Below are 12,967 nucleotides of genomic sequence, written 5' to 3'. Positions count from 1 at the left end.
CACTCTAGACACTCTAGGAAGCATGCTGGAGTAGATGGACCTCTTTCTATGGGAAGAGCTGCTTTGCCATCTGGTCCCTAGAGCAAAGGGCAAGGCAGGAAAAAAGAAAATTATTCTCAGTGCCTTCTCATATCTGTCTTGTCCCCTCATCCATTCTTTGGCTTCTCTTCCTTCATCACCTGCTTCCCTCCCCTCACCATCTTATGAATCTTTATACTCCTGTTGTGTCTGACTAGTCAGATTATTCTCTGGCAGCACCTCACCCAGTTCTGCCTTCTTCAGAGGAACCCAGCTAGGTAGTTTATGTTAGTGCCAGGAGGAATTTGAGTGATCATTTAGACTCTGGGATCCAAAAATTAGCTTTCAGGAGGGCTATCAATATAAATGTCCAAAAATTATATACAAAATGATGTGTTTGTGTGTGTAAGTTTCTCATCACAAAAACTCAGGCATTCACCAAGGGATCTGTGATCCAAAAATGGTAAAGATCAATAGGCTGTACACAGATGAGGAAATTAAGGCCCAGAGATATTAAGTACTTTGCCCCAAATGTTAGCAGCAGGTCAGTCTGGGATGAAGATGGTAATGTACATGGAAAACACAGTGCCTGGTTTGTGTAGAAAGAAAGAAGAAAGAAAGTGAAGTAGCTCAGTCGTGTCTGACTCTTTGCAACCCCATGGACTGTAGCCTACCACACTCCTCTGTCCATGGAATTTTCTAGGCAAGAATACTGGAGGGGGTTGCCATTTCCTTCTCCAGGGGATCTTCCTGACCCAGGGATCAAACCCGGGTCTCCCACATTGTAGGCAGATGCTTTACCGTCTGAGTCACCAGGGAAGCCCCTGGTTTGTGTAGAAGGCACTCATTAAATGTTGTTAAATTCAACTAACATTGAAGTATCAGAGACTGATAACACTGTTAACTCTGGCAGAGTTAAAAAAAATTTGCATTTAAAATTTGCGTTTTTTAAAGTAGGTTAGTTGGTCACAGTGAATTGGTAAAATTACAGACCCTTTGTTGGGGGTGTTTTCTGGGAATTTTCAGGGGGTGCTATGGTGGGGAGACTCCATAGCAGATCCTACCCAGTTCCTCTTTCAGCCTACTCAGTTGTTTCCAAAAAGTTCTGCCCTTCATAGCTCTTAACACCTCCTCTTTCTACAAAGTAGATCCCATCTCAACCTTGTTATATTTGCTTTCCTGAAGATTAGACTGTGAGTTACTCTGGGCATTTGTCTTTCTAGGATGGTACTTGAAACTGCAGTGAATAGCCAGTGAAACATTTTTCATGTAAATATTTTAGTGGGGTAAAACACCAAAAAGGCACACAAATCACAAATACAGTCTGGTATATTTTCACGAAGTGAGGACACCTGTATAAGCAGCACCTAGATCAAGAATGAGAACATCTCCATCCCTAGGGTTGATCATTCACTTATTCATCATTCAGCAAACAAATAACTATTATCTACCTTCTGTGAGCCTAGCCATATGCTGGGTATTGAGGATACACAGTGATCCCTCATGGAGTTCATAGTTTGGGGATATTAAAGCTTCCACTAACTGGGTCCCAGCTAACTAGGAGCACTGCTTCTTGGGCTCTAGTATGGGTAGTAGCAGATGGGCTCTCAGCATAGAATGTCTCCTTTCCAAGCCGCCACCCTAATTCTTTCCATGGATGCTCAGACTTTGTTTATATCTCTACCTGATCGTGGGCCTTCCCAGGTGGTTCAGTGGTAAAGAGTCTTCCTGCCAGTGCAGGATGCAGGAAATGCAGATTCGATCCCTGGATCAGGAAGATCCCCTGGAGGAGGAAATGGCAACCTGCTCCAGTATTCTTGCCTGAAAAATCCCACGGACAGGGAGCCTGGTGGACTACAGAGTTGTAAAGAGTCAGACATGACTGAGCATGCACACTGCCTGCTCCTGGTGAAACAGTCCTGTGGGCTAGTGCTTATCGTCTCTCCTATTTCAGTTCTCTCAACTGCTGGAAGAGAAAAATACCCTTTCTATTCAGCTCTGTGACACCAGTCAGAGTCTCCGTGAGAACCAGCAGCACTACAGTGACCTTTTCAATCACTGTGCAGTCCTGGAGAAGCAGGTTCAAGAGCTGCAAGCTGTGAGTGAGAAGGTGAGGGGCTGGGGAAAGTGTTGGGAAATTGAGCACGGATGATAAAGCATAAAGCAAAGCATCGAAAAGGCTGATGTCTGCAGGCTGAAGATTAAATAGGTGTGATAGAAACAGTGAGGAGAGGAGTGAAGGAATAAGGTCCAAGAAAAGCTGAAGAGTGAACGGATTAGAAGGAAAAAGATCATCAGTGAGGTTCAGTTCAGTTCAGTCGCTCAGTTGTGTCCGACTCTTTGTGACCCCATGGACTGCAGCACACCAGGCTTCCCTGTTCCTCACCAACTCCTGGAGCTTACTCGAACTCATGTCCATTGAGTGAGGTGGTGGAAGAGAAATAAAAAAGTGAGTGGTAAACAGTGATGACTGAGGCTTTTGGAAGGCTTTTTGCTTCAGGTAATAGGAAAGCGGTAGGAAGATTTGGACCTGAGAAACAAAGTTGGCAGCGTTGTTGACACCAGTGGAGAGGAGAGGTTGTTGAAGTCGATGAAGACTGGGAATGAGTGGAGGGGAATAGGACATGGCAGGAAGAGGAGAGGGGAGGGGAGGAGTGGCTGAATCAGGCAGGGACCAGAGTGGCTTCTGGAAAGTAGATGAGTCTCCAGTAGAAGAAAGTGGGATTCAGTGACAAGCCTTGAAACTTTTGAGAGGAGAGATTCAAGAATGAGAATCTGGAGGAAAATCTAATGATGAGTTTTATGTAGGAGATTATTAGAGCAGAAGATTCTTACTTCTAAATCTGAACTTGAAGAGAGTGATAACACAGGTATTCCTCTCCAAGATTTCTTTTTTCTCCAGTGCCTAAGCAAGTTCTCATTCTGCCTTAAGCAAGTTCTCATTTTGCCTAAGCACAGTTTCTTGAGTGGTTTCATCACTGAATTACTAAACTTATTCTTCCAGGGGCCACTAAATATAGATGTTGCTCCAGGAGCTCCCCAGGAAAAGAATGGTGGTCACAGGAAAGGAGATGCTGAAGAACTGAGCGAGCCACAGCTAAGGTGGGGGAGCAGCTCTCAACCCTGGAGTGTGTGCTGTGTAGGCAGCACTTGGGTGGTCATCTAGTTAGAATGGGAGTCCATTGTATGGATTTAATGTGTCGTCTTTTCTTACTGGCCTCACAGGATTAATGTGAGGATTATAAAGTAACAATTATAATAACAAATTGTGTGTGAGTAGTGTGTGAAACAGACCCTCCCTACTCACACATATTTTACTAAGATTATGATATTCAGATGAGAGATATTCAGAAGTCCTTAAAATCTCTTACGGCATTTCCTGCAGCTTTATTTAATCCTTAGACAGGCGTTCTTTTAAAATACTCATTGTGTTTGTACAGCCTTCTATAAATGTCCATGCTTTATAACCTTGGGAAGACTTCGAATCCCTGTATCAGCAACTCTGTCCTGCATCTAGTGATGCTGTTGTTTTCCTTTTGTCCTGAAGCTTTTCTGAGGCCCAGAAGCAGCTCTGCAACACTAAACAGGAGATGAACGAATTGAGAAAACTGTTGGAAGAAGAACGAGACCAAAGAGCGGCTGCTGAAGCTGCCCTCTCCATGGCCGAGGAGCAGATCAGGCGGTAAAGGACTGAAGGACACAGCCTTTCTTCATTTCTGACCCTTTCTGATTCTCTGTGTGTGTGTGCTTAGTCGCTCAGTCATGTCTGACTCTTTGTGACCCTGTGGACTGTAGCCCACCGGGCTTCTCTGTCCATGGGGATTCTCCAGGCAAGAATACTAGAGTGGATTGCCATGCCTTCCTCCAGGGGATCTTCCCAACCCAGGGATCAAACCCAGTTCTCCCACATATGCAGGTGGATTATTTACTGTCTGAACCACCAGGGAAGCCCAAGAATACTGGAGTGGGTAGCCTATCCCTTCTTTAGGGGATCTTCCCAACCCAAGGGTCGAACTAGGGTCTCCTGCATTGCAGGTGGATTCTTTCAGCTGAGCTACCAGAGAAGCCCTTTTTGATTGTACTTGTGTGCATTTCATGGCCAGACTTGGGAATAAAAAGGATCTAGTTCTCATCCTGAGATGGGTGCTATAGCAAGAGTGGGATCAAGGCAAGCCATGGTAATCCAAGCTCAGCCCATCCACAATTCCCTCTTTGGCCCTGATGCAGAATGGAAACCGAGGCAGCTAATCGAGCGCTGCCTCCCCAGACCTGGCACTGCTGTTGTCCTGTTAGCACCCGACACACTCCACAATGCCAATGGAGCTCAGTGGGCTTACCGTTTAAAAGCAGCTCACCAATGCTTACAAACCTCTCAGCCTTACTCAGCCTGGCCTACAGACCGTGACAGACTGACCTGCATGGTGCCAGACCATGCTGTCTGCATCAAGGCTGCCCCTAGAAAGCTTATCTTATGGAGGAACAGACACAGAAGGGGTCCTTTGCAGCCAATCGGGCTCTCATGAGGAGAACAGGCAGGGTGGAGCTAGGCTGGGCACATTAAGTTTCTCTTTCCAGGCTCACAAATCAGATTAAAGTGTTCCTTCACTCCTGAGAAAAGTGTGGGCCCTGTAAAGACAGTGCAGGAGTTTTAGGCTAATCAACATCCCTTCATGTGGAGGAAACATCAGGAGTAGAGTTCCAGCCTCCCCACACAATTAAGTGCATCCCTCTAGGCAAATGCTTGATCAAGTGTGTGCTGTGTTACTTGCAGCCCCTTGATACAATTCTCATGGGTTTTTGTTTGTTTTTGTGTTTTTTTGAAGGATAATTGCTTTACAGAATTTTGCTGTTTTCTGTCAAACCTCAACATGAATCAGCCATACGTATACATATATCCCCTCCCTTTGAAACTCCCTCCCATTTCCTCCCCATCACACCCCTCTAGGTTGATAGAGAGCCCCTATTTGAGTTTCCTGAGCCATACAGCAAATTCCAGTTGGCTATCTATTTTATATATGGCAATCTGAGTTTCCATGTCCCTCTTTCCACACATCTCACCCTCTCCTGCCCTCTCCCCATGTCCATAAGTCTATTCTCTATGTCTGTTTCTCCACTGTTGCCCTGTAAATAAATTCTTCAGTACCATTTTTCTAGACCCCATATATATATGTTAGAATATGGTATTTATCTTTCTCTTTCTGACTCACTTCACTCTGTATAATAGGTTCTGGGTATCTACCTCATAAGAACTAACTCAAATGCATTCCTTTTTATGGCTGAGTCATATTCCATTGTGTATATGTACCACAACTTCTTTATCCATTCATCTGTCAATGGACATCTAGGTTGCTTCCATGTTCTAGCTATTGTAAATAGTGCTGCAGTGTACAATGGGATACATGTTTCTCTATTAATTTTGGTTTCCTTGGGGTATATGCCTAGGAGTGGGATTGCTGGGTCCTATGGTGATTTTATACCTAATTTTTTAAGGGATCTCCATACAGTCTTCCATAGTGGCTGTATCAATTTACATTCCCCACCAACAGTGCAGGAGCATTCCCTTTTCTCCACACCCTCTCCAGCATTTATTGGTTGTAGACTTTTTGATGAGGGCCATTCTGACCAGTGTGAGATGATATTTCATTGTAGTTTTGATTTGAATTTCTCTAATAATGAGTGATGTTGAGCATCTTTTCATGTGTTTATTTCCCATCTGTATGTCTTCTTTGGAGTCTGTTTATGTCTTTTCCCCACTTTTTGATTAGGTTGTTTGTTTTTCTGATATTGAGTTGTATGAGCTGCTTATATATTTTGGAAATTAATCCTTTGTCAGATGTTTCATTTGCTATTATTTTCTCCCATTCTGAGGGTCAATTCTTGTTTTTAAGAGAAACCATTGAGTGGATAAAAACAGCTTCTTCATTAAATGGAGAAGTTCCAGTATTAAATAAATAAGCAAGTTAAGCAAAAAATGAAACAGAAAGCAATAGAGGCTGTAGTTCAGTTTAATTGTAAAAACCCCACAAAAATCTTTCTTGAATTCTTTTGCCTATTAGATTTTAATAAACAGGGAAAAATATTAAAAGAGTTCCTCTGAGCCAGGTGTGGCGTAGCAGGAAAAAAAGAGCATGGGATTTAGAGACACAGCTGGGTTTTGAATTCTGGCTTTACATCTTACTGGATGTACCATTGTGGACAAGTACTTTTTCCCTCTTTAAGTCTTACTTTGAAGATAATAACACCAACATTAAACCTGAGGATTAAATGTATGTAAAGCACCTGATCCAGCATCTGATACACAGTAGGCAGTCAGTTCTTGGTAATTATTACCATCTCTGCTGCTGCTACTGAAAGAAACCTGTCTACGCTTTCACTCCTTGCATGGGGACGGAGCCATGGGAGCTGCAAGTCCCTTACACTGCATCCCATGGCAAGATGTCCAGGGTGATTTCACCTGATCAGCCTCTCATGCCATGAACCAATGCCTCTTTTTTTTTTTCCCTCAATTCAGGTTGGAGCATGGTGAATGGGACTCTCCCCGGTCTCCTATCATTGGCTCCTGCGGCTCCCAGGAGCAGGCGCTGTTAATAGATCTTACGAGCAGCAGTTGTCGGAGGGTAAGAAGGGAGAAGGCTGAAGAGAGGGCACTGTGCTATCAGACGGGCTGGCTGTGTTGAGGGCAAGGGGTCAAGGAGAAGGAACATGGGCCTGATACTGGAAGGGTATGGAAGGCTGAAGGAAACTATTGGGATGTACCACACTGCTGGCCCCAAGGAGCTTTCCTTTCAGGGTGCCTCTTCTCTGCAGTGGTTGGAGAAGGAAACAGGGCAGATCTCTCTAGGGTGAAACTCTCTGACGTCCACATTTTCTTTTCAGACCCGGAGTGGTGCTGGATGGAAGCGGGTCCTGCATTCGCTCTGTCACTCCCGGACGAGGGTGCCCCTGCTGGCAGCTGTCTACTTTCTGATGGTTCATGTCCTACTCGTTCTATGTCTCACAGGCCATCTCTAAACCTAGTTCTCACCTTCTGGACCACTCCCCCCAGAACTTGGAATTCCCTCACCTCTAACATCAAAACCATCAATTCCAGTGGAACAGTCTTCCCACTTACAGGTCCTCTTCTCCAATTCTCCACAGAAAGTGCCTGTAAAAACAGAGGTGGATATGAGCACAGGTTAGAGCTGCAGGGGCCAGTGATTCTGCTTTCTCCTACTGCCCAGGGCCTGACACTTCTGCAATGGTTATTGAGCCCAATGTTTGTTCAGGTTTTGCAGGGCTCTGATATTTTATGGTCCTGTGAAAGATGCTGAGGAATGTCTTTCAGCCAGGAGGATGGTTCCAATAAACCTAATAACCGGAAGTCCAGTATCATTTTGATTGATACTTTCTTTCCCTCGTGTATCTTATATTTTCTCCCACTTCAGAGAGGATGTGGACCTGCCATAAACATGACAGGGGGAATGTTCCAGGGAATATTACCTCACAGGAGTATCTAATTAGGTCTCTGGCAAAATAGAGTCAGAGTGGAAGGACTCCCCAGGGGTGTTAGCTGTTGGATCACAGAGGAGGACAGCATCTCCTTCCCTGTCTGTTCAGACATACTTGGAGTGAGACTTATGGTCCTGGACTGTACGGTGAGGATCCCACTGCTTATCCCTTGATCATCACATGTGTACTGAGGTATGAAGTGGCCTGTGCCTTTCCTTTCACTGAAAGGCAAGAGGAGCTGGCTATGGATGGTGGAATTCAATACTTATCATTCCTGTGTTATCTGGATAAGCCTCCAATGTGGGCTCTACACTGGTAACCCCTAAGACAGTACACTAGGAACCAGCCCTAGGTGAGGCACTGAATCCTAGCCAGGGAGATCAGACTGGTGTGACAACCACCCCTAGCCTCCTGAAGTCCAAAGCTGCTTTGTAGTTGGTGACACTCAACTCCAGCTTCTCTGCATTTCATCTACCCTCTGTGGTAACAGGGAGCTGAATAAAATAGAGGGAGACTATAGAGAAGACAAAATATTTAAATCCAAGCCTGAGAATGACAGCCAGGTTTGAATTCCGTTTGTGCCTATTCCCCAGCCCCAATCCTTACCGATTGGTTATTTTCTCCTTTTGCACATGTCCCCTGCCTGCTCTCAATACCCAAAGAGGAGAGAGAACTGGTGGACACACTGATCTGCTCTAATCCTTTGTTCTGTGATGACCAAATCACGGTCACAGCAACCCAGGAACTTTCCTGAACAACTGTAAAATAATAAAATTATTTTCAGAATGAAATACTGTGGTGGTGTGTGAATGTATGTATACACAGGAGGTTACATATATGTGTTTGCTTGCTGAGGGGAGGAAGGGACATAGAGGAAGTAGGGATGGGGTAGCCAGGAGTTAATATAAAGGTAGAGAGCTGTGCATATCCAGGCTTCCTTCTCACTGGCCAGCATCTGGCTGCATGCATCTTTCTAGGCTTAACTATATCTCAGGTGGTAAAATGGAGTGAGGAGATGCCATCCTAATACTGAACCAAACAAAGCTGAGCCTTTGGGCATGAGATTCATGTAGGTTTTTGCCTGAGCCTGGAAGAACTATCTGGTGCATATTGAAAATACTTGATCCCTAGGGATCCCTCTGGGTAGGAGTAGAGTAGGGAAGGTAAGTCTCATAGGGGAAAAGCAGAATGGGCAGTATTATTTATATCAAGTCCAGAAGCTCCAATACTTTGACCACCTGATGCGAAGAGCTGACTCATTGGAAAAGACCCCGATGCTGGGAAAGATTGAGGGCAAAAGGAGAAGGGGGCGACAGAAGATGAGATGGTTGGATGAAATCACTGACTCAATGGACATGAGTTTGCGCAAACTCTGGGAGAGAGTGAAACCTGGCCCACTGCAGCCCACAGGGTCACAAAGAGCAAGTGAACAAAACATCAGGTCAGTGCTTGAGAAAAACTAACTCACTTTCTCGAGGTACAATAAGTAAGTTTTGAACCACGTCTGTCTGACTTTAAAGCCCATGCTTGCTGTGTTTTACTGCCTCATTAGGAGTGAACTTGGGACATTTGCTAAAGAGAGATGGACTTTTTTTTTTTTTTTTTTTAATTGTATTGAAGTCTAGTTCATTTACAGTGTTGTGTAATTTCTGCTATACAGCAAAGTGATTCAGTTATACATATTTTTCATATTTTCCATTATTATCACGGGATATTAAATACAGTTCTCTGTGCTATACATTAGGAACTTATCATTTATTCATTCTTTACATAATAGTTTGCAGTTACTAACCTCAAACTCCCAACCCATCCCTCTCCCATCCACCCCTCCCCCTTGGCAACCGGTCTGTTCTCTGTGACTCTGAGTCTGTCTCTTTTTTGTAGGTAAGTTCATTTGTGCCGTATTGTAGATTCCGCATATAAGTGATATCGTATGGTATTTGTCTTTCTCTTTCTGACTTAGTATAATAATCTCTAGATCTGTCTATGTTGCTGCAAATGGCATTACTTCATTTCTATGACCGGGTATTATTCCATTGTATATATGTACCATATCTTCTTTATCCAACATAGGCTTTCTTGTCGTCACTGATTAAATACTTTGATTTCTCTAAACAACTGTACCTGGAAGGTGTGTCACAATATCTGGTCTGTTTCTATTTTTGATGCAAATTTAGGATTCAAAATGGTCTAGAAAATTTTCCCCCTTCTACAAATTTACTCTTCCTTATAATAACTTTGGTGCTGCCATAATAAATAGGTTATCAGGTAGGAAAAGTAGTTAATCTCCACATTAGGTATAGAATCCTTAGATTGCCCTCCTCTGTATTTTGGACAAACATCCAGGCCCTGTTTGAATCTACTGGGGAGCTCACGACTGAGCAAGTCAGGTCAGAACTCCATGTCAATCAAGATTAGGAGAGGCTTGGTCAGATACGGTGACAAATACTCCCAAATTCTCAGTAGCTAAAACAGCAGTTATTCTTTAGGATTCTCTTTTAGTCAGATTCCAAGTCCCTCACACAATGAGTGGGGCTCTACTTGTGTTGTCATTTTCAGTTGGGGACCGTCACCCAGGGCCCTAGGCTGCCAGAGGAGCGACTCCAGGGAGCTGCAGGTTGTCTTGTGTCAATTGGAGGGAAAAAAGCACAACCTAAAAGTTGAGAATTCTGTTTTATTTGGCAGACAAAACTGAGAACTTAAACCCAGGCCGCAGCCTTCCAGATAGTTCTCTGGAACTGCTACAAAAAGGTAACGGAGAAGCCAGGATATATAGGAGTAAAGACCGTGCAGATGATACCACCCTTATGGCAGAAAGTGAAAAGGAACTAAAAAGCCTCTTGATGAAAGTGAAAGAGGAGAGTGAAAAAGTTGGTTTAAAGCTCAACATTCAGAAAACAGATCATGGCATGTGGTCCCATCACTTCATGGGAACTAGATGGGGAAACAGTGGAAACAGTGTCAGACTTTATTTTTTTGGACTCCAAAATCACTGCAGATGGTGATTGCAGCCATGAAATTAAAGACGCTTACTCCTTGGAAGGAAAGTTATGACCCACCTAGATAACATATTCAAAAGCAGAGACATTACTTTGCCAACAAAGGTCTGTCTAGTCAAGGCAATGGTTTTTCCAGTGATCATGTATGGATGTGAGAGTTGGACTGTGAAGAAGGCTGAGTGCCGAAGAATTGATGCTTTTGAACTGCAGTGTTGGAGAAGACTCTTGAGAGTCACTTGGATGGCAAGGAGATCCAACCAGTCCATCCTAAAGGAGAGCAGTCCTGGTTGTTCTTTGGAAGGAATGATGCTAAAGCTGAAACTCCAGTACTTTGGCCACCTCATGCGAAGAGTTGACTCCTTGGAAAAGACTCTGATGCTGGGAGGGATTGGGGGCAGGAGGAAAAGGGGACGGCGGAGGATGAGATGGCTAGATGGCATCACCGACTCTATGGACGTGAGTTTGAGTGAATTCCAGGAGTTGGTGATGGACAGGGAGGCCTGGCGTGCTGCGATTCATGGGGTCGCAAAGAGTCGGACACAACTGAGCGACTGAACTGAGCTGAAAGACCCTGCAGACAGTTGAAACTACAAAAGATTACTGTTAACTAAAGAAAACCAAATTACTGTTTATTAAAGAAAAGCTATGACAAACCTAGATGGTATTAAAAAGCAGAGAATTACTTGCCGACAAAGGTCCATCTAGTCAAAGCTATGGTTTTTCTAGTAGGCATGTATGGATGTGAGAGTTGGACCATAAAGAAGGCTGAACACCAAGGAACTGATGCTTTTGAGCTGTGGTGTTGGAGAAGACTCTTGAGAGTCCCTTGGACTGCAAGGAGATCAAACCAGTCAGTCCTAAAGGAAATCAGTCCTGAATATTCATTAGAAAGACTGATGCTGAAGCTGAAGCTCCAATACTTAGGCCACCTGATGCAAAAAACTGACTCACTGGAAAAGACCTTGATTCTGGGAAAGATTAAAGGTGGGAGGAGAAGGGGACAACAGAGGACGAGATGGTTGGATGGCATCACGGATTCGATGGACATGAGTTTGGGCAAGTTCTGGGAGATGGTGAAGGATAGGGAAGCCTCGTGTGCTGCAGTCCATGGGGTTGCAAAGAGTAGGACATGACTGAGCAACTGAACAACAACAAAGAAAACCAGATATCTCAAGTTAATGAATTTTCTCTGCACGAGAAGATTTAAGAGTCTGGGCTCATTGTTATGCATCTTAGCTATCTAGGGCTAGTGTCCTGCTCTTTCCCTTGCTGAGTCCCCTTAGGTGTGCCTTTGAGGTGGGTGCAGTGGCTAAGGACTTGGCAGGGGGCAGCTCATTTGTCTCCATCCTGAGTTCCCTTAGGGCTCACCTGTGGCTTGATGTCAAGGAGCATAGCAAAGTTCCTGCTGGTCTTGAAGTCTCCACTAGAAAGTGATGTGTTTTACTTCTTATATTTTGCTGGTCAGAACAGTCAGCCAAACCAAGACTGCCTTCAAGAGGGAAGGGAGGGACAGAAAATCTTGTGGATTAGTAATAGAATGCCACAGGGACCTTCCATCATCTCGTACCACCTAGTTCTTTCAGATTTCTTCCTACTTCTGTGGTTGTTCAGACACTAAGTTGTGTCCAACTCTTTGTGACTCCATGAACTGCAGTATGCCGGGCTTCCCTGTCCTTCACTATATCCCAGAGTTGGCTCAAATTCATGTCCATTGAGTCTGTTATGCCATCTAACCACCTCATCCTCTTCCACCTCCTTCTTTTGCCTTCTGTCCTTCCCAGTTTAACAGGGTCTTTTTCAATAAGTTGGCTGTTTGCATCAGGTGGCCAGAGTATTGGAGCTACAGCTTCAGCATCAGTCCTTCCAATGAATATTCAGGGTTGATTTCCTTTAGGATTGACTGGTTTGATCTACTTGCAGTCCAAAAGTCTTCTCCAGGACCACAATTTGAAAGCATCAGTTCTTTGGTGCTCAGCCTTCTTCATGGTCCAAGTCTCACATCCGTGCATGACTGCTGGGAAAACCATAGCTTTGACTTATTGCTTGGGACTAAATCTTTCTGAATTAGCTCTGACTCCTCACCTCCCCCTAAAGAATATCTGAAAATTCCTCCCTCCATGTCTATGTCTTACCTTTCCCCTATGAGTTAACTCCCACATCTATTATATGTAACCCCCAGTTTTAAGTACTGTGGGTAATGTAGTGAGTTTCTTTTTAAATCCTCCTTTCAAAATCCACATAAAAATCAATTTTTTCCATTAATCCTTTCTTGATCCCTTCAGTCCATACCAAATTCTCCAAATTTCTTTATTATAAACAGATGCAACTGCCCATCTGTTTAGGGTACAAATGCTATTCTACAGCATTCTTCTATGTTTTCTAGTTAAATATTTTGCTTCCCTGACCAGACTATAAATTCTGAGAGAGCAGCACTTTTTTTTAAGGACCTCCGGAACTCTCAA

The 12,967-nt window shown here is 44.0% G+C and overlaps 1 protein-coding gene across 4 annotated transcripts in view; it reads left to right on the top strand.

Moving 5' to 3' along the window:
- The window catches only part of GOLGB1 (golgin B1), a 76,316-nt gene extending 68,017 nt beyond the window's left edge, over window positions 1-8,299 (top strand). For 3 of the 4 annotated variants that reach the window (XM_070370015.1, XM_070370014.1, XM_070370012.1), the window contains 5 exons: window positions 1,973-2,128; window positions 3,023-3,120; window positions 3,566-3,700; window positions 6,530-6,635; window positions 6,895-8,299. In XM_070370015.1, coding sequence (XP_070226116.1) covers window positions 1,973-2,128; window positions 3,023-3,120; window positions 3,566-3,700; window positions 6,530-6,635; window positions 6,895-7,029 — 630 coding nt within the window. In that variant the 3' untranslated portion in view covers window positions 7,030-8,299. The remainder of the gene's footprint in view (window positions 1-1,972; window positions 2,129-3,022; window positions 3,121-3,565; window positions 3,701-6,529; window positions 6,636-6,894) is intronic. The other variant, XM_070370016.1, reaches the window with a different exon arrangement.
- Window positions 8,300-12,967: the final 4,668 nt, after the last annotated feature.

The sequence above is a fragment of the Bos mutus genome, chromosome 1 (genome assembly GCF_027580195.1).
Source record: "Bos mutus isolate GX-2022 chromosome 1, NWIPB_WYAK_1.1, whole genome shotgun sequence".
In the NCBI taxonomy this organism is placed as follows: domain Eukaryota; kingdom Metazoa; phylum Chordata; class Mammalia; order Artiodactyla; family Bovidae; genus Bos; species Bos mutus.
The sequence above is the reverse complement of the archived record's forward strand: the minus strand, read 5'-3'. Positions and strand labels throughout refer to the sequence as shown.